This window comes from Callithrix jacchus, chromosome 7, assembly GCF_049354715.1.
Source record: "Callithrix jacchus isolate 240 chromosome 7, calJac240_pri, whole genome shotgun sequence".
Lineage (NCBI taxonomy): Eukaryota > Metazoa > Chordata > Mammalia > Primates > Cebidae > Callithrix > Callithrix jacchus.
In genome coordinates, this window is record NC_133508.1 from 142,399,382 (window position 1) to 142,414,745 (window position 15,364).

The 15,364-nt window shown below is 34.2% G+C and overlaps 1 protein-coding gene across 9 annotated transcripts in view; it reads right to left on the reverse strand.

The window, feature by feature from the left end:
• RNPC3 (RNA binding region (RNP1, RRM) containing 3) overlaps positions 1-15,364 on the reverse strand; it is a 28,133-nt gene that overhangs the window by 2,094 nt on the left and 10,675 nt on the right. For 5 of the 9 annotated variants that reach the window (XR_008473062.2, XM_035252265.3, XM_035252264.3 and 2 more), the window contains exons 9-15: positions 12,662-12,787; positions 10,170-10,321; positions 8,195-8,356; positions 7,032-7,126; positions 6,336-6,394; positions 1,761-1,893; positions 1,042-1,113 (exon numbers count right to left, since the gene is read on the reverse strand). Coding sequence is in view for 7 of the 9 variants with exons in the window: in XM_035252265.3 (XP_035108156.1) it covers positions 1,054-1,113; positions 1,761-1,893; positions 6,336-6,394; positions 7,032-7,126; positions 8,195-8,356; positions 10,170-10,321; positions 12,662-12,787 (787 nt within the window). In the remaining 2 variants the exon portion in view is untranslated. The remainder of the gene's footprint in view (positions 1-1,041; positions 1,114-1,760; positions 1,894-6,335; positions 6,395-7,031; positions 7,127-8,194; positions 8,357-10,169; positions 10,322-12,661; positions 12,788-15,364) is intronic. The other 4 variants (XR_013520582.1, XM_035252267.3, XM_035252266.3 and 1 more) reach the window with 1 other exon arrangement.

A 15,364-nucleotide genomic window follows, 5' to 3' on the forward strand; every position in this document is an offset into this window, starting at 1 on the left:
ATAAATGTACAATAAAATTCAAGTATTCAAGCCACTCAGAGGGACTAAACATTAAGCAAAATTTTCTCTTACTCCTATCTGTCAGTTAAACACCAGTAACTGTCACCAATTTACTTCATGTTCTTTTAGTTTACAGAGAAAGAAAAGTTTAAATTAAAAAACCAAAGGAATATATTTCCACTTATTTCTTAAACAATATAACAAACATTAACTTTTAAAATGCTTGATTCTACTATATTTAATCATCAAATTAAATATGCATTAAAATTATTTTAAAGACAAAAGATTTAACTCCACAAACCTATATTGTTGTGGTTAATAATTTTATATACGTATTGTAGAATATTTTTTAATGACAGTTTTGACTGTTTTCTTTTAATTTTTATTTATTTTAACATTTACTTCAGGTTAATTTTAAGAGCTAAAAAATGCAGCTTTAAGTGTTTATCACAGGGGTTTTCAAGTTGTGGTCTCAGGATCAGATGCCTCACAATTACCTGAAAAGTCATTAATTAAGCAAATTTTCAGGTGCCAACAAGGGTGACCAACCTGTCCTGGCTTGCCAGACACTTTCTCCATTTCAGCACTAAATGTCTGGCATCCTGGAAATTCCTCATTAAAAGGAAAACTGGCATAGCTAGTGCCCTAGGCCCCCATATCAGACCTACCAAATCAAACACTCTTTCAGGGAAGGGAGGAACCTACAAATCCACATTTTATCAAGCTCTCCAAGTAATTATGATATATATTTGAGTTTAAGAACCACTGCTTTACTATAGGCAGAAAAAGTTAAAAAAAAGAGTAATACATACACTCCCCTTATAAGAAGAGTTAGTCTCCAAACTTAATTTTTAAATACAAACGGGCTTTATTCTATAGTTACAGTTTTGAACTTTAATGGGAATTACACCATAGACAGATATTTCCTTAAAAAAAGAACATAAGAGAAACCTGAATTACTACTCTATCAAACTTTTATTTTTCTTTAATTTTATCTCAAGAAATAGTCTTGTCTTTTTATTATGTTTTATTCACACTTACCTTTATTAATTTTTAACACTTTCTTTTTCCTTCCTTGGGATCTTGCTTTGGTCTAGCAGATCGAGCAAATTGCTAATATTTTAAAATTAAGGTTTCCTTCAGGAATATGCAAGTAATCTTTTCTATATAAATCTCAAAAACTTTCTAATGTTTGCTGGGAATATGGTTTTTAATTTACCCAGAGTGCCTCCTGCCTCTCTCTACGACTTGAGAGGAAATTAAAAATTAACTTTTCCTTTATAGTCATTATTTTTTATACATGGACTTTTGCTTCTTTACCTATCCTGCTGATTTCTAGCTTGCAAACTACAACGACTACTAAAAGCAAAATGGTTAATTAATGATATACTCTGCTTATTAAAATTCTCATATAGAAATATAAATTACAATAACATGGTAAAATGAAATAGTTTTTTTATGACTCCAAATGTACTTCTGGATACTATAGTCTCTTAGCATGACTATGTACTTTTGAGCTGCAAAAGTGAAACATTTAAACTTGGCTGATATTGAACAACCTCATGCTACTGAAGCTCCTTTATTAAAAATATAAATAACATTGTCATCTAACTCAGCTAAGGTAGGTGTAACTGTAACTAAATAAATATCTACAGCTAGAATGCCAATTGGTACATTTCTAAAGGGTAACATGAAAATTGATTTCAGTTACACTCTTCTAAAAATTATATAGTTTTGAAATAGATGGATTTAAAGGATACAACCACCATGGGTTTTCCAAAAAGCACATATCCGTTAGCTTCCTTTAAGGCTTTTGCTGCTGCTTTCTCATTAGGAAGTCCAATGAAAGCCTGTCCTTTCATACGACCTTCTTTCATCAAACGTATATCAAACCTAAAAGGAAGAAAGAGTTTGATTCAAAGAAGGTCAGTTTCAATGATGTGAATGAAATGTGTTGAACAATGTAAAAATTTGCTATTTCAAATAAAAGTGACTACCCCATTTGATAGACACATAAATCACTCAGTTTTCTAAAAATATATTTTGTGTTCTGCACTAAAATTGATTCTACAAGGAGCTGGTATTTGTTGAAGGCATATTTTTAACTACTCTTAACTATCATTAAAGTATGTGATTTTAAAATTATACTACTAGCAACTAGAAGAGAAAACTTCTTCAATTATTATTTATTTCAATTTTTTAAGAGTTCCTTACAGTCTGGTACTATCTGCTCAGATGATTAAAAAAACAACTATATAACCAACAATCGAAAAATACAAAGGGCTGATAACAGCCAGTTATAAGCAATTATAGAATTCATTATATTACTTTTAATATTATTTTTGAGACAGAGTCTTACTCTGTCGCCCAGGCTGGAGTGCAGTGGCCTGATCTCAGCTCAATGAAACCTCCACCCCTTGGGTTCAAGAAATTCTCCTGCTTCAGTCCCACAAATAGCTGGCATTATAGGCGTCCACCACCATGCACAATTAATTTTTGTATGTTTAGTAGAGATGAGGTTTCACAGGCCAAGCTGGTTTTGAACTAGTGACCTCAAGTGATCCCACCCACTTCAGCCTCCCAAAGTGCTGGGATTACAGGCACAATCCCAGCCTAGAGTTCATTATATTACTATAAACAATTATAGAACTTTGAGTAGAAAGAAACCTCAATGATTAGTCAAAACCATCATCTTACAGGTGATGTCTAGAGACAGTGAGTGACTCTTCAAAGCAGATAGCCAAAATCTAATGTCAGAAACACAAACCAAATTTTTAAATTCCTAATATACTGATCTATTTCATGGTGTATTCATTTTTCAAAATTTTGAGAGAAAATCATAGTCGAAAGCAACTTAGAAAAATCAGATTGTCATTTACAACTGAAATATTACCTAATATTTAGTCTGTGAGACTACCAAATCAATACAACATAAAAAACTGTCAAAAAATACAGTAAAATATTTTTTTCTTTTTCTTACAATCATGACTCAAAGATGGCAACAAAGGAAAAGACCTAGCATTTTGCATGGCCAGTAAAAGAAAAAATATTTTGGCATCCTGTAAAGAGGTATTTGCCCCTAACGTATATAAATGGAGAATTTGATCTAAAAAAATAAATAGGTCAGATAAGATTTTTAAAATACTGGTGTCACTTGAAGATTAAAATAAAATTTAGTTAGAGTCACTTCTTTATCTGTACTCAAAAGGCTATCTTTTCTACTTCTTCCTACTTTTAATTTGTATGACAGCATGACAGGGAGTCTCTCATACTTTGGAATTACCAAATATGGTGTGTAAAGAATGAAATTCTAACTCCAAATACTAGCTGATAATATTTGGCTCTGTGCCCCCACCCAAATCTTATTTGAATTATAACTCCTACAATTCCAATGTGTCACGGGAGGAACCCTGTGGGAGGTGATTGAATTATAGGGGCAGGTGTTTCCTTTGCTGTTCTCTTGATAGTGAATTAGTCTCACAAGGTCTGATGGTTTTAAAATAATGTAAGTTTGCCTGCACAAGCCTTCTCTTTTTGCCTGCCACCATCCACGTAAGATGTGACTTACTCCTTCTTGCCTTCTGCTGTGATTGTGAGGCTTCCCTGGACACATGGAACTGTGAATTTTCCATTAAACCTCTTTCCTTTCTAATTTGCCCAGTCTCAGGTATGTGTTTATCAGCAGTGTGAAACCAGAATAATAAAGTAAACTGGTACCAGTAGAGTGAGGTGCTGCAGAAAAGATACCCAAAAATGTGAAAGCAATTTTGGAACTGGGTAACAGGCAGATGTTGGGACAGTCTGAAGGGCTCAGAAAAAGACAAGAAAATGTGGGAAAGTTTGGAACTTCCTAGAGACTTGTTGAATGGCTTTCACAAAATGCTGATAGTGATACGGACAATGATATGGACAGCCTGAGGTGGTCTCAGATGGAGATGTGGAACCTGTTGGGAACTGGAGCAGAAGGTGACTCTTTTTACATTTCAGCAGAGACTGGTGGCATTTTGCCCCTGTCTAGAGATATGTGGAACTTTGAACTTCAGAGAAATGATTTAGGGTATCTGGTGGAAGAAATTTCTAAGTAGCAAAGCATTCAAGAGATGACTTGGGTGCCCTTAAAGACATTCAGTTTTAAAAATGAAACAACATAAAAGCTAGAAAATTTGCAGCATGAAAATGCTAGAAAAGAATATCCCATTCTTTTCTGAGAAGAAATTCAAGCCAGTTGCAGAAATTTGCATAAGTAACAATGAGCCCAATGTTAATTGCCAAGACAATGAGATAAATGTCTCTAGGGCATGTCAGAAGTCTTCACGGCAGCTCCACCTATCACAGGCCTGAGGCCTAAGAGGAGAAAGTAATTTTCTGTGCTGGGCCCAGGGTCCCCATGTTGTGTGTAGCCTAGGGACTTGGTGCTCTGCCTCCCAGCCTCTCCAGCCGTGGCTGAAAATGGCCAACATAGAACTTGGGTGGTGGCTTCAGAAGGTGCAAGCCTCAAGCCTTGGCAGCTCCCACATGGTGTTAAGCCTGCCATTGCATGCCAAGAGTTTGGATTTCAGATGATATAGAGAAATGCCTGGATGTCTAGGCACAGTTTGCTGCAGGGGTGGGGCTCTCATAAGCTAGAGCAGTGCAGAAGGGAAATGTGGGTTTGAGGCCTCCACACAGAGTCCCTAATGGGGCACTGCTTAGTGCAACTGTGAGAAGAGGGCCATCATCCTCCAGACTCCAGAATGGTAGATCCACTGACAACTTGCACCATGCCCTTGGAAAAGCTGTAGATACTCAATGCCAGCTCATGAAGCAACTGGGAGGGAGGCTGTACCCTGCAAAGCCACAGAAGCAGAGCTGCCCAAGGCCACGGGAACCCACCTCTTGCATCAGTATGACCTGAACATGAGATATGGAATCAAAGAAGATCATTTTGAAGCTTTAAGATTTGACCTCCCCACTAGATTCTGGTCTTGCATGAGGCCTGTAGCCCCTTTGCTTTGGCCAATTTCTCTTGTTTGGAAAGGCTGTATTTATGCAATGCTTGTACCCTACTGTTTCTAGAAAGTAACTAACTTGCTTTTGTTTTTCAGGATCATAGGCAATAGGGACTTGCCTTGTCTCAAATGAGACTTTGGATTGTGGGCTTTTGAGTTAATGCTGAAATGAGCCGACACTTTGGATGACTACTGGGAAGGCATAATTGGTTTTGAAATGTGAGGACATGAATTTGGGAGGGGCGAGGGGTGGAATGATATGGTTTGGCTCTGTGTCCCCACCCAAATCTCATCTTGAATTTAACTCCCATAATTCCCATGTGTCCTGGGAGAAACCCTGTGGGAGGTGATAGAACTATAGGGGTGGGTCTTTCTTGCCCTGTTCTGCTGGCAGTAAATGAGTCTTATGATCTGATGGTTTAAAAAAAAAAAAGGGAGTTTGCCTGCACAAGATCTCTTTTTGCCTTCTGCCATCTATGTAAGATGTGACTTGCTCCTCCTTGCCTTCTGCCGTAATTGTGAGGCTTCCCTGGACACATGAAACTCTGAGTTCTCCATTAAACCTCTTTCCTTTGTAAATTGCCCATTCTTGGGAATGTCTTTATCAGCAGTGTGAAAACAGACAAACACATTAGCTTTTATAATATTTACAAATCACAACTCTCTCTTTTGCTTTCACAAAACTGGAAGCCTTGCTAATGTAGTTCTTTTAAAAGATTACAATTTACTGTCAGAGTGAGAATCTAAAAAGGTTTGCTTCATTGCCATATACTCCTGGAGGATTCATTAAAAGAATGGGTTTCAAAGCATAGTCTTTACCTCAGAAGACTCAGCATCATCCAGCAGCTTTTTAGAAACACAAATTCATGAGTCCTATCCATGAAACCTAGAAAATCAGACTCTCTGAAGATGGGCCTAGAAAACTGTTTTGCCAGGCTCTCGAGGTGATACTTATGCAATGTTAAAGTCTGAGAACCATGGATTTAGAGAGATTAGGGTCAGAATGTATTACAAGGCCTGTTTCTGTAAAGAGCTTTATTAGAACACAGCCATGAATATTTGTTCAGGTTTTATTTGTGGCTGCCTTCGAATTCAACTACAAAATTCAGTAATTCCAACAGACACAGTATGGTCTGCAATAAAATAAAAATATTAAAATTTTGCTATCTGCCCATTTACAGAAAAAGTTTGTCAACTCCTATTCTAGACATCTAAAAGATTATTCTAGACCAACTTTTGCAAATATTTTTTTATCTCTAAAAGGAAAATGCTGGGATTAAAATAGTGGTAAATTTGTAAGAGATAAAAAGAAAACATAATTTAATATCATAATTTACTGTCACTTACATGATCCGCTGTGTTTCTGATGAAAAGTCAACATATCTTCCAAAAATATATTTAAGGTCCTAGAATTTCAATAAGAAAAAGACAAATAACAAAGCTAGGGAAAAGAACTGTTAATCAATCAGTCGATCAATACATCAATAGAAGAGGTCATACGGGACTAAAATAGGCTTTAATCTAATGTGACTGTTGGCCTTTCTAAAGGGGAAATTTGGGCATAGATACATAGGGAGTACACTATGAAAAAACAAAGTCAGAAATTGTCGTGATGTTGCCACAAGCCAAGGAAGGTCAAAGACTGCCAGCTTCAGCATAATAGCAGAAGTTATGGGAGAGGATCAGACAGATCCTTCCCTCCCAGCCCTCAGAATGAATCAATCCTGCCATACTTTTGACTTCAGTTTGCCTTCAGAACTGTGAGACAACACACATCTGTGTTTCAGACACTTGGCTTGTGGTACTTTGTTACGGCGGCTCTAGAAAATTAATACATACCCCAAACTCTGTCTCAGTATTTACTGCTAGCTATGCGAATATCATTTTAATAAACAATTAACCTGAAAATACTAAACAATAATTTGACATGCCCTGAAGCACAGTAAAAAACACATTCTTATAGGTAGTTTCACCAGACTTTAACATATCAAGTATAAAACCTTCAAATTGTTTTCATTTACATGAAAAAAAATTTATACCTACCTTTTCTTGAACATGTTTAGCTAAATTCTTTACATAAATTCTACAGTTTGGTTCACCAGGTTCATAACTTCTGAAAACTGAAAGTGTTTCCATTTCTTATTAAGAAACAAAAAAACAAAAATATAAAATTAAAATATTTTAGCCAAGTTTTTAAAGATAATTATAATATTCAAATACAACTGTTAAATAGACAAAATAAGCTTTAGGAAAATGTTAAAACCATAAAATTAGTAACAATATTACAAATTAGTTTAAATATACTCACTGAAAATCTGAATTGATTATATATAAAAAAATTAACTTTTGATTTACAATTTCAGGCATCTAGAATAACTAAACTAAAATTTGTCCAATAAAATATCTACTATTAATGGTCCGTTAAGATGAGTCATGTTATAAAAAAGAGTAAAGCATATATGTTATCAATTGATTTGGGTAATTATTTCACCTAAAGTGAATTTTCCAAACCATCAGCCATCTCCATATTTAAATACAAGAATGAACTAAACATAGTATCAGGCATTTCGGACAAATCATGGCCCCAGAACCCCTGTACAGCTCCTCCCATTTAATGTCAGTAGTCTGTTCTAGAAAACTAAGATAGACGGTTTTGTATAAAAATCCTAGTTGGAAGTCTATTTCCCTTCACTGTAGGAAAAATTACACAGCAATCTAAAGCCTCTAAATATTTTCTGACAAGGTACTAAAAAAGTAAAAGTCTTTGGGAAGTAGAAAACTATCATGTGAGAATATAAAATACTCAATCATAGATTTCTAATCACTATTTGTTTTTGAAATAATTGGTTTGTATGTATCTCAGACACAGTATTTGTTGACAGTCTATCAGCTACATTTAGAATATATAACTCCAGACCTGTAGGACACAGTGACTTAACTTAAATGCCACATAAAAATTTTAGGAATGAAATCAAAAATTTTTTCCAAATATAGACTGGAAACACTGTAGGAGAACGAAAGCCTCTCCCCACCCCCATTAAGTATGAGTATTTAAAAAAAAACAGAAGAGGTGATGACAAACATTAACTGGAAAGATTTAAGTATGTGCCTTAAATTAAGGTAAATGACATGACAAATTGTTTAGTTTCTGCAGAGTCAAAGATATGTAAAATGGAATATGTGCTTAGTTTATTCCATGACATTACCTTCTCTAGAAATTCTGCCCTTTTCCAATTCCCTTCTAGAAATACATTCTGATGGCATTTCATCAGAGTCTTCTTTAATTTCCTCTGTGATATTCAAATTAGGTTTGGGGAAGATTTTTCCGAATCCTATATTGGATGCATCAACTTCAGTAGCAGGTATATCTAAGAATTCAGAGTTAACATTAGCCATTAAGAATCTCTCCTTTAAAAACAGTTTTTGGGTTCCCCCCTCCTATTTTATATTTAATAATATACCTTTTGGCACAAATTCTTTGGTGTTTTTCAATATACGGAAAGATGCATATGCAAATTTTTTCTATAAAACTCCAAATAGTAAAAAAAATTGTGTTAGGCCAGGAGTGGTGGCTCACACTTGCAATCCCAGCACTTTGGGAGGCCACGGTGGGGCGGAGGGAATCTGAGTTTGGGAGTTCAAGACCAGCCTGAACAACATGGAGAAACTTCGTCTCTACTAAAAATACAACATTAGCCAGGCTTGGTGGCCTATGCCTGTAATCCCAGATACTTGGGAGGCTGAGGCAGGAGAATTGCTTGAACCTGGGAGGTGGAGGTTGCTGTGAACAGAGATCATGCCATTGCACACCAGCCTGGGCAACAAGTGAAACTCCGTCTCAAAAAAAAAAAAATTATGTTTAAAGGGTGACTAACCATGATGTAAGAAAAATTTATAAAAAAAAAAAAATGTTAAAGAAAACATAAAAAATGGAGCTATCTGAAAAGGCACTAAAAAAAGCACCAGATTCTCACTCACCATGCAAAACAGGAATTAAAACTAGTCAGTTTTTCACTCACTATGTTTGCAATACTTACTAGAATTCTATCCTATATTCACAAAAGTGCTCAAAGATATATGTATAAATATATATTCCAATAGTTTCTGTAATAGTAAAAGAATGGAAACAACCCTTAACATCTATGAAACAGGCATGATAAAATATTGATAAAATTATATTATGGGCTATTATACAGCCAAAAAAAAGTAAAGTTTATGTTTATATTTTGACATAGTAAGCTACGCCTAACTAGATTATAAAGTTCAAAAGCGAGACCATGACAAACTTGTCCATGGAGCCCACTAGATAACAAACTTTCAACAAGTCATTACTCAGTGAATCATAAATACCATCAAAATACAACATTCATTTAAAAAAATAAGAGAAAAAAATGTGTTTATACATGTACAGGATAAGGTCTTAAAGGATACATACACATACACACACCAAATTGCTAACAGTTTTGCCTTTAGGTAGTAGGACAGAGGAGAGGGAGGTTTGAGGTGTTAACGTTTTAACAATTTTGCTTTCTGTTCTGGTTACATTTCTATCAACTTGTATTACTTCAGAAATTTCAAAATAAAGACTTAAAGAACAAAAGAACACCATTATAATACCAAATTCATGGTTAAAACAAACAAAAAAGAATTCTATAATTTCAATACATTGTTTTTAAACTTAAGAATAGTGTTCTCGGCAAACAATCTTCCAAGACTTTTGGATTAAAAGTATATATATATATATATATATATATATATATATATATATATATATATTTACATTAAGTCTACAACTCATAAAAGTCATACCGCCTATTTTCTACCCAATAACATTAATACAATTACACTAATAAAACCATAGGCCACCACCTGAAACAAGCAAGGAAAACCTCAGTAACAGAAATTCTGTTATATTTTTAGTGTGAATATCAGCAAAAAACACTAAATTTCATTCTAGAGGTCATTACTAGCAAAGGGCAACAGTGACGATCTCTCCATTTACTATCAATTTCTGTTATATAAAAAGTTGAAAGTGGATACTATTCCATGATTTTGAGGAAGAACTAATTGCATATTTTAAATATAGTTGACAAACACTAAAATACAAAAACATTACATGTAAAACTTAATTATAACACAAAAAGTATTTCACTTCAGCTTTTGAAAGAAAATTAACCTTACCATGATCTTTTTCCTCACGATTTTGTTCCTTCTCTAAATCTTTCTTAAATGCAGCTGGCATGTCAGTAGATATATGGAATTCAATTCTTTTATGGCCTACAGGTTGTGGTTGGTCAAATACGTCTGAAGGTAACAGCACTGGATGTAAACTGCTATTTAAAAACAATCACAGCATTAGTTTGCAATTGCAAATAAATTCCTGAGTAAAGTATTATTTCAAATTCACTTTAAATTTAACAAGTTAACACTGACAAAGGATTCACTGCACTTTTGGTATTGAATCAAGTGAGTGATTCACATTTAACAGTTTAATAAACTTAAACGTTCTCATATAGGTACTACTAAATTATTAATTTACACATAAAAAGATTGAGGTTCAGAGATATTAATACTTTGTATAAAGTCATTCTGTAAATGACAGAGAAGGGATTTGATGACTACTGATTCTAAACCCCAGGATATTTACAAATATGCAAAATAGTGCATTCTATGTTTGATATTTTAAACATATCTATGTCAGTTAACACAGTTAACACTAGACTTTGATGACATTTGTATGAAAATGTAATGTAAAATATCTTGATAACTCTTTATATGAACTATATGATGAAATAATATTTTGAATATAGAGTTAAATATTAGTAAGTGATATTATCAATATTAATTTCACCTGTTTCTTTTCATGGTTTTAATGTGACTACTGACAATTTTAATGTGGCTTATATCAATTTCTAATGTTCAGCATCACTATGGAGATTCAAAGAGAAAAAAGAGTAATACATTTCAAATCAAACATGTATATAACAAATATCATTTTACTGGCAAGTTCTGGACTATAAAAAAAAAGTCCAAAACACAGTGGAAAGGTAACTTATATCTGCTAACATTCTTGCATAACTATGGCCTAACTCTTATCCCAAATCCGCAAATTCCCTAGGAAGTTTAAGATAAAGTAGTCCAAAAGGAATTCTTAATTTTTTAAAATATCAGTGGGATTCCAATGGCTTCTTCAATAAATTCAAACTCCATAGCCTAATACTTAGGGTAGGTTTCACATCCTTCTAGCTTTCCCTTTCATCATCAAATATTTCAAAATTTATTCCTATTCAATAAATTTTCCTACCTCTGGAAACTTTCCTTTTATTATTCCATTCACATGGGATACAGTTTCCCCACCTAATTTTGCCTCTCCTTCTTAAAAGGCCGGCTCAAATGTCTCCTCTCTTGTAACTTTCACAAATTTCTCAACCGGCTGTTACTTCTCTTTTCTCACAACCTTTTAGTTCTTAGTTTCTATTTCCTATGTCATGTATTATAATTGCTAATGCAATAATCATCTGTTCATATGGCTTATGGTCCTTAAGACTATTAACTCAATGTTTGAAAAGACAGTATTAAACTTTAGAAGCATGCTGCAAATTACACACAATATTTAGCAGAGAACCTTACCATACATTCAATAAATACTTAAAGGCATTCTGGAGGGTCCTCCGTGCCAAGTAAAGATAATGTGAATTTTTATCTGGTGGGTACCTTTCAAGTAAAAAACGTTTGCTATCAGGTGATGGAGTTAAGAGAAACTAAATTATATATAAACACACTGGTGTTTATATTAGTGACAGCGATGTCACTAACAAAACTGTCAATGCATGAGGAGAAAGTGGTAAAAGAAAAGTAAATGAATTTTGTCTTGGATAATATCTTAAAGGCCTATAAGATATTCTGAGTCTGAAGATAAGAAGCTGGAAACAAATATATTAAGGCTTAGGGCAGAGAGTACATCTAGAGAGAGAGATTTGGCAGTCAGAGCAATATAGCCAGACCTTGTCTCTAAAAAAATTTTTTTAAATTACCCAGGCATAGTGGCACATGCCTGTGGTCCTGGTTACTCAGGAGGCTGAGGCAAGAGGACAGCTTGAGCCTAGGAGGTTGAGGCTACAGTGAGCTGTGATCATGCTGCTGTGATCATGCCACTGCGTTCAAGCCTGGGTTACAGGGAGACCACATCTTAGAGAGAGAGAAAGAGAGAGAGAGAGAGAGAGAGAGAGAGATTTGGTACTGTAATAAGTGAAACCATGAAAACAAATAAAATTAACAAGAAATATAAATGTATGGACAGAAGACAACCATGGACAGAGGCTTACAGAATTAAAAAAAAGTAAGAAGGTGGGTGGGGGAGAAGAGAGAGAGAAAAAGAAAAAGAGAAAGAAATGAGGGAAGTAAAAATGGAGGAGAGGCAGTAAGAAGGGAGATAAAGAGGACAGTAAAGTAAAATTAAAAGTGGAATGTTTTGAGACCTGAGGTAGTCAATAGTATCAAACACTGGTCAACTGTGAGAGAATTATGAATACTTGTAAATTTGGCAAATAGGAAGCCCATCTTAAACCAAAAACATTGACAGGAAACAAATGTCAGATTGAAGAATGATGTGAATTAAGCAAGTAAACAAAGTACATCCAGAAACCCTCGTTTCACAATTCAAATAAAATTACCTGTGTGAAGGACACAAAGGTGTATTCAACATATCCTTTATTTTTCTCTTTTTCCTCACACGGCGTTGCTTTATTGTTTTGGGTCTTTTGGGCTGAAGATTTGCTAGTTCCATTAGTTTGTTCATTCTACAATTAGGAGAGAGATGATAAACAAAATTTCCTTATCTAGAAGCATAGCTATATACCACTGTTTCTATTAAATTTAAATTTGCATTTGGTGTATAATTTAAATTATAAAATGATTTATTACATCAAGTTTACTTATATAAAATACCATCAATTCAGAGATAATCAATTTGATAAAACCTCAAATTCTAAATTGCCTTGCTCAGCTTTCATCTTACTTTAAAAAAAAAAGACTTAATTACAGGTTATCAATTTTTTAAATGTATGTTTCATCATAAGCAGCTGCCCAAATAAAATGACTGGACTTCATGCCAAACAGATGAAAAAGATGTAATAATAAAATCTATGTAACATTAATGTTCTTAAATCATTTTGATTCATTGCCTAATTATTAAAAAGCGCCTGGACTAAATTACGTCATTTAAAAGCATTTCGTGCATAACTGTTGCAAGTCAGTCATTATATAAACAAGGTAACTAAAAGCACTTGAGAACAGTTATCTGGGCAAATGCCCAGATAAGCACTTGAGAACATACTGTACTATGTTCTGAAGTAGTTTGAGCAAGTGACAACACCTTGTACCTAGCTTTTCTCCATTAAGAGTATAAATATTCAATATTAAGGACAGAGCTTATCTGGGCATTTTTGTATTATTTACAGAGCAGAAACTCAGAAACCGCTAGTCCCAGCTCTACTTCTCAGGGTTACATTTGTAAAATTTGAAAAGCAAAATAAATATATATACACAACCAAATATGAAGAGAGGAAGGAGGGTATTGTTAAACTAAGCTTTAAACTTTTTCACCCAGTGAAAAAAATAAAAACATATGCTATAAATTTTTAAACTGTTTTAAAAAACCATGGTTACCAAAAACTTTATGAAAAATTTTAGTTATTCAAAGTGTATGTCTATATTTATAAACTGCTGAACCAAAGTACACCAAATCTCTACAACAGTGCCAGGTATACATTCAGTAATCAATAATTAGTTACTAAATAAATGAATAGTACAGGTTAAGCACTCCTTATCTTAAAATGATTGGAACCAGAAGTATATCAGATTTTGGAATATTTCCATATATATTATGAGATCGCTTGAGGATGAGACGCAAGTTTAAACATGAAATTCATTTACGTTTCATATAAAACTTATGCACAAAAAACTGAAGGTAATTTTATATAATATTCTTAATAATGTACATGAAACAAAGTTTGTGAACATGGAAACATCAGAAAGCAAAAGTTGGCTGGACATGGTGGGGTGGCTACAATCCCAGCATTTTGGGAGGCCAAGAACGGTGGATCACTTGAGCCCAGGAGTTTGAGACAAGCCTGTGCAACATGGTGAAACCCTATCTTTACAAAAATACAAAAAATATTAACCAGGCGTGGTGGCACAAAGCTTGTAGTCCCAGCTATTGGGACTGATGTGGGAAGATCACTTGAGCTCAGGAAACTGAGGACGTAGTAAGCCATGATTGCACCACTGCACTCCAGTTAGGGAAACAGAGTAAGACCCTGTCTTAAAAAGAAAAAGAAACAAAGAAAACAAGCAAAAGTATCACTAAGCCATCCAAATGTAGCATCTTACTGCTACTTAAAAAATTTCAGACTTTGAAGCACTTGGGATTTGAGATTTAGTTCAGAGATACTCAAATATTTTACTTTAGAGATACTCAAAAATACTGCATAATTTTTATTTTATTGAGGTCTTGTTACACTTCCTGAAGAAAACAGAAAAGCATGAAACTAGAGCTTGGTACATGCAAAGGCTATGTTCTTTCTCATGACTCAAGATGAGTTACTGGCAGAATTCCACACTAAATCCTTTAATGGAAACCTAAGTAAACAAACAAAAAAAGGTTTGGCCAGTTTATTGTAGCATTTCTAATTACTATCATTATTTTTATAAAGAAAGTGAAGTTTACAGAGTTTTAGTAATTAACCAAGAATTAACACGCTATACTATTCTTTTTTTAGCAACAAGTTAAAGTAACCATCTAGCAGGAACTGCCAGCTTCCCTAAATGCCTCTGTTCAAGACAGATACCCTATTCACTCCAATTCTGTAGTTTCAACCCTATCTACACTTTGATTAGAAAGAGAATACACTGTACATTGTACCACTACTTAGGTGGACAATTAGTGACAGTCAAATTGCTGCTGCTGATTTGTTCATATTGCTCAGAGTCTCTGCTTGGGTTCTGCCTCATGCCAACCACTCACACCTCCTATATACCCCTTCTTCCGTGCATAGTCACCTAAGATTTCGATCATTTTCCCATAAAAATTTTGTAGACAGGGTTAACAAACTATAGCTCAATGACCAAATCCAGCTAGCTGCCTGTTTTTATAAATAAAGTCTAGTCGGAACAAGGCCACACCAAACTAATTAGGTATTATCCATGGATTCTTTCCTATTGCCAGAATAAAACTGAGTAGTCACAACAGAGACCACAGGACTCACAACAAAGTCAAAAATATTTACTCTTTGGACCTATAAAGAAACTGTTTTGCAATTCCTATTCTAAGCTAGGTTGTGGTTTATATACATGAACATTATTAACATACTATTTTT